The sequence below is a fragment of the Neoarius graeffei genome, chromosome 24, assembly GCF_027579695.1.
Source record: "Neoarius graeffei isolate fNeoGra1 chromosome 24, fNeoGra1.pri, whole genome shotgun sequence".
NCBI classification, from domain to species: Eukaryota; Metazoa; Chordata; class Actinopteri; order Siluriformes; family Ariidae; genus Neoarius; species Neoarius graeffei.
In genome coordinates, this window is record NC_083592.1 from 49,980,830 (window position 1) to 49,985,179 (window position 4,350).

General features: G+C 44.5%; 1 protein-coding gene across 1 annotated transcript; it reads left to right on the plus strand.

The window, feature by feature from the left end:
- Nucleotides 1–3,399: 3,399 nt before the first annotated feature.
- cldn26 (claudin 26) lies at nucleotides 3,400–4,095 on the plus strand. The gene has a single exon (XM_060906754.1). The coding sequence runs from the start codon at nucleotides 3,400–3,402 to the stop codon at nucleotides 4,093–4,095; it is 696 nt and encodes a 231-aa protein (XP_060762737.1).
- Nucleotides 4,096–4,350: the final 255 nt, after the last annotated feature.

The following is a 4,350-nucleotide window of genomic DNA, read 5'->3' on the forward strand; positions in this document are numbered from 1 at the left end:
TCGTTTGGAAAACAGTTTTCAAAATGGCGGCACTGACACCTGGCTGACACTTGATGTTTCGAAGTCTTGCACAAGTCTCGTGAAGATCGCATGGACGAGTGATGCCTTCCGTGGACCAAACAAACTAAATTCAACACGGCTAAAAACCAAACAGGCCGATAAGTATAATATTTAATTGCAATTAGTTGCCAATATGAGTCACGATATGAGGTTACTAAAACCAAAAATGTAATTGAATAATATGTTTAAAAATGACTTCAGTTCTCCTTTAATATATTTCAGCTGGCAACAATTTTTTTTTAACGCTAACTGATGCAGTGAGTAGATTCTCATTTCTTAAACACGTCAGAAGACGTATCCCATGATCATGGAAAAGATGTTACTGTGTTTCAGAAGGTCAAATTATCCTGTGTCAAGCAAAGAAAACAACTAAGGAGGTTAAGGCGATTAAGCTGTCCAACACATTATTAAACCCTGGAAGGATAGTGATGAAGTATCAACTTTGCTGAAGAAATGTGGTCGGAAAAAAATCCCGACTGACCATGATCAGAGATCACTTCAAAGCTTGTCGAAGTTGAATCATAAAAATTCAACAGTCAAACTCATGGCTATGTTTAATAGTGAAAGTAAGAGCATTTCCACATGCATAATGCAACAAGGACTCACAGGATTGGGACTAAACAGCTAAGTGTCCATAAGAAAACTACTTGTTCATGAAAATAATCAGTAGAAAAGGCTTGAATTTGCTAGGGAGAATAAAGATTGGACTCTGGAGCAATGGAAAAAGGTCATGCGGTCTGATGAGTCCAGACTGACCCTCTTCCTGAATGATGGGCGTGTCAGGGTAAGAAGGGAGGCACATGAAGCATCATGCATAGTGGCCACTGTGCAAGCCTCTGGAGGCTTGTGGTCAGGTCGAGGATCAGCAACGTTATCTGGCAATAAAACGGAGTCAGCTCACGACCTGAATGTGCTGAATGACCGGGTTATCGTGAGGATTTTTACTTCCCTGATGGCACGGGCATAAAATTAGGGCTCAGATTATGAGAGTTTTTGGACCGTGCTGGAAAGACTTTACTAAGTAGGTTCAATTCTCCCATCGCCAAGACAAGATCTCAGCGACAAATGAATGCAACTCTGGATGGAAATAAATGTTGTGATGTTGCATAAGGTTGTTGAAACAATGCTATGGCACATGTGTGCCACAGTCAAGGCTAAAGGTGGGTCAACGAAATATTCAAGTATCCAACTTTTTTTTTTTTAAAGCCAGGCAGTATATGTGTTTATGTATGTACATGTATATATAAATATAAAATGTATATATTTTTGGGTGGCACGGTGGTGTAGTGGTTAGCGCTGTCGCCTCACAGCAAGAAGGTCCGGGTTCGAGCCCCGTGGCCGGCGAGGGCCTTTCTGTGCGGAGTTTGCATGTTCTCCCCATGTCCACGTGGGTTTCCTCCGGGTGCTCCGGTTTCCCCCACAGTCCAAAGACATGCAGGTTAGGTTAACTGGTGACTCTAAATTGACCGTAGGTGTGAATGTGAGTGTGAATGGTTGTCTGTGTCTATGTGTCAGCCCTGTGATGACCTGGCGACTTGTCCAGGGTGTACCCCGCCTTTCGCCCGTAGTCAGCTGGGATAGGCTCCAGCTTACCTGCGACCCTGTAGAACAGGATAAAGCAGCTAGAGATGATGAGATGTATCTATTTTTCTGTAACCTATAAGCAGCTGAGATATTGCACTTCAGGATATTGCACATTCTGAATAAGTTCTCCAAAGTGGGCAGTGAGCAGCCGATGATTTACGAGGTGGTATTGATGACCCTCTGAAGAGGCGCTCCTGTCACTGCTGAGCAGTTGGCGTACCACACAAAGATACAGTCTGTCAGGACACTCCTGATTGAGCAGTGGCAGTAGGACATCAGCAGCTCTTGCAGGTTGTTCAGGAAATAGCGGATCCTCAGGAAAAGGAACTTTCTAGAAACTTTTGGGCCTGAGAATGTTCTGTTTTTCTGAGTGTTATACGTTTTTTAGCATAATGGTAAATCCATCCATCCATCCATCCATTTTATCCTGTACAGGGTCGCAGGCAAGCTGGAGCCTATCCCAGCTGACTACGGGCGAAAGGCGGGGTACACCCTGGACAAGTCGCCAGGTCATCACAGGGCTGACACATAGAGACAAACAACCATTCACACTCACATTCACACCTACGGTCAATTTAGAGCCACCTTTGGACTGTGGGGAAAACCGGAGCACCCGGAGGAAACCCATACAGACACGGGGAGAACATGCAAACTCCGCACAGAAAGGACCTCGTCGGCCACTGGGCTCGAACCCAGAACCTTCTTGCTGTGAGGCGACAGCGCTAACCACTACACCACCGTGCTGAAAGAAGGCATGCTGCCCGTCTAATGGTAAATCATAAATGGTAAATGTAGCATTACTTTAATTTGTCTAACTGCAAATATGATGCAATTCTGGGATCAGATATACAAATTCAGCCCGATTTTGACACAATTTTGTTGACAAATTTCCAGCCTTGTAGTGTGACATAATCGAAGAACAGTAATGTGGCATCTTGGATGCCCATTGAGTTTCTCGTATATTCTCACCTAGTTTGACAACTCCTATGATATGCTTCTTGATAGCCATCATTGACAATTTTTTGACCCTCCTACCAGACAAAGTTCAAAGATGTTAACGATGATTGGTCAATCATCACCAGTTTCCTGACCAAGACACGGCAAGAATTTATGGCACTGTGATCATCTAATCTGATACGGTGACAAAAGTATCATGTAGTCTGACCACTAAGAACATGAGTGCAGGAGATGTTGGAATTGCAGGAACGTTTGGAAGAACTGGCTCGTTTTGATCATATTCACCATGAGCTGAGGAGAGAATTTTTTTCAATGAGTGTTTGCACAGAGGTACTGTAATAATCTCCAGTAACGGCATTTTATAACGCTAATCTGCTTGTAGCTCGAATATATTTTATCTGTAGTGTCTTTAATTAGTTCGTATCACTGTACAGATTTGCCTATAGCTCCTATATAAACTAGCTTTGGGTTCATTCTTGTGTCTCTTTGTTCTAATTGTGCCTTCATCCTTGACCTGCTCATGTTTCGCCCTACGGAGGCTCCTTGCGCTCCAACCGGATTCAAATCTAGACCTATCTTATTTCAGCTTTTAAAAAGCCCTTATTGTCCTCTATGATGATATTCATCACTTCTGTTGAACAGAACGGCTCTTGTGGAAGGACATGCATAAGGATTACTGCGTGCTTCGCTTATTAAAACACCTGATCACGAGGAGTGGGGTTGGGCTGTGCCTGTGGCTCTGTGGGTCCTGGGGAGGGACAGATTAAAGCAGCATCAGTTGGATCGAGGCTTTCTGAGATGTACAGAGTGAGGAAGGATCCAGGATTGACGATGGTGATTCTAACCACTAAGCTTGTACAGAGAGCGTCACTCTTTGTAGCTTTCGGTGGCCTCGTCACAACGTTCATCACCACATTTTTGCCACTGTGGAAGACGATGAACTCGGAGCTGAATGAGATGGAGAACTGGTACGAAGGTCTGTGGCACACTTGCATTTTCACAGAGGAAGTGGGTCTCCATTGTAAAGCCTTCGAGTCTCTCCTCGCCCTGCCTCCAGTCACACTTGCTTCAAGGATTCTCATGTGTATATCCATTGCGACTGGGTTCCTCGGCGTGTTGGTGGCGTTTTTTGGACTCGATGGTGTTGAGATCGGGGCCGGTCGTGACAGGTTAAAGAAAGGACTCCTCATCCTTGGTGGTGTGCTGATCTGGGTGTCAGGAATCACAACTCTGGCCCCGGTTTCACTGATAGCATACGTGATGGTGGTGGAGTTCTGGGATGAGGGTCTTCCTGATGTGATGCCACGCTGGGAGTATGGGGAGGCCATGTTCTCCGCCTGGTTCTCAGGACTTCTGCTGGTCATTGGAGGATCGTTTCTTTTCGTCGCAGTGTGCATGAAGGACCACGAAGCCAAGCAGCAAAGGAAAATCTTCTCACCTACTCATGAACTTCAACCAAGGACTCAGCACTACCTAAAGACCGAGGTCTTATAGATTTATTTTTACATTTTCCACCATACAGTGTGATAGAACGATGAATTGAAATGTTCAATGACTCAGATGAAACACTCACCCACCCACCCACACACACACACACACACACATATGCTGCCTGGTTTGTTCGTATGTGCTTGTGTTTAGTATTTTTGTAATCCATACTTGTTGGTGCTCATTAAATCTGAGAAAACAATCATTGCTTTCAGAGATTGTTTCATTTGGAAGACAGTTTGGCAGAGTTATCTGTATATT

Excerpts from the sequence above, each read along its gene's own strand:
- cldn26 (XM_060906754.1), top strand. The coding sequence starts at position 3,400 with ATGTACAGAGTGAGGAAGGATCCAGGATTGACGATGGTGATTCTAACC.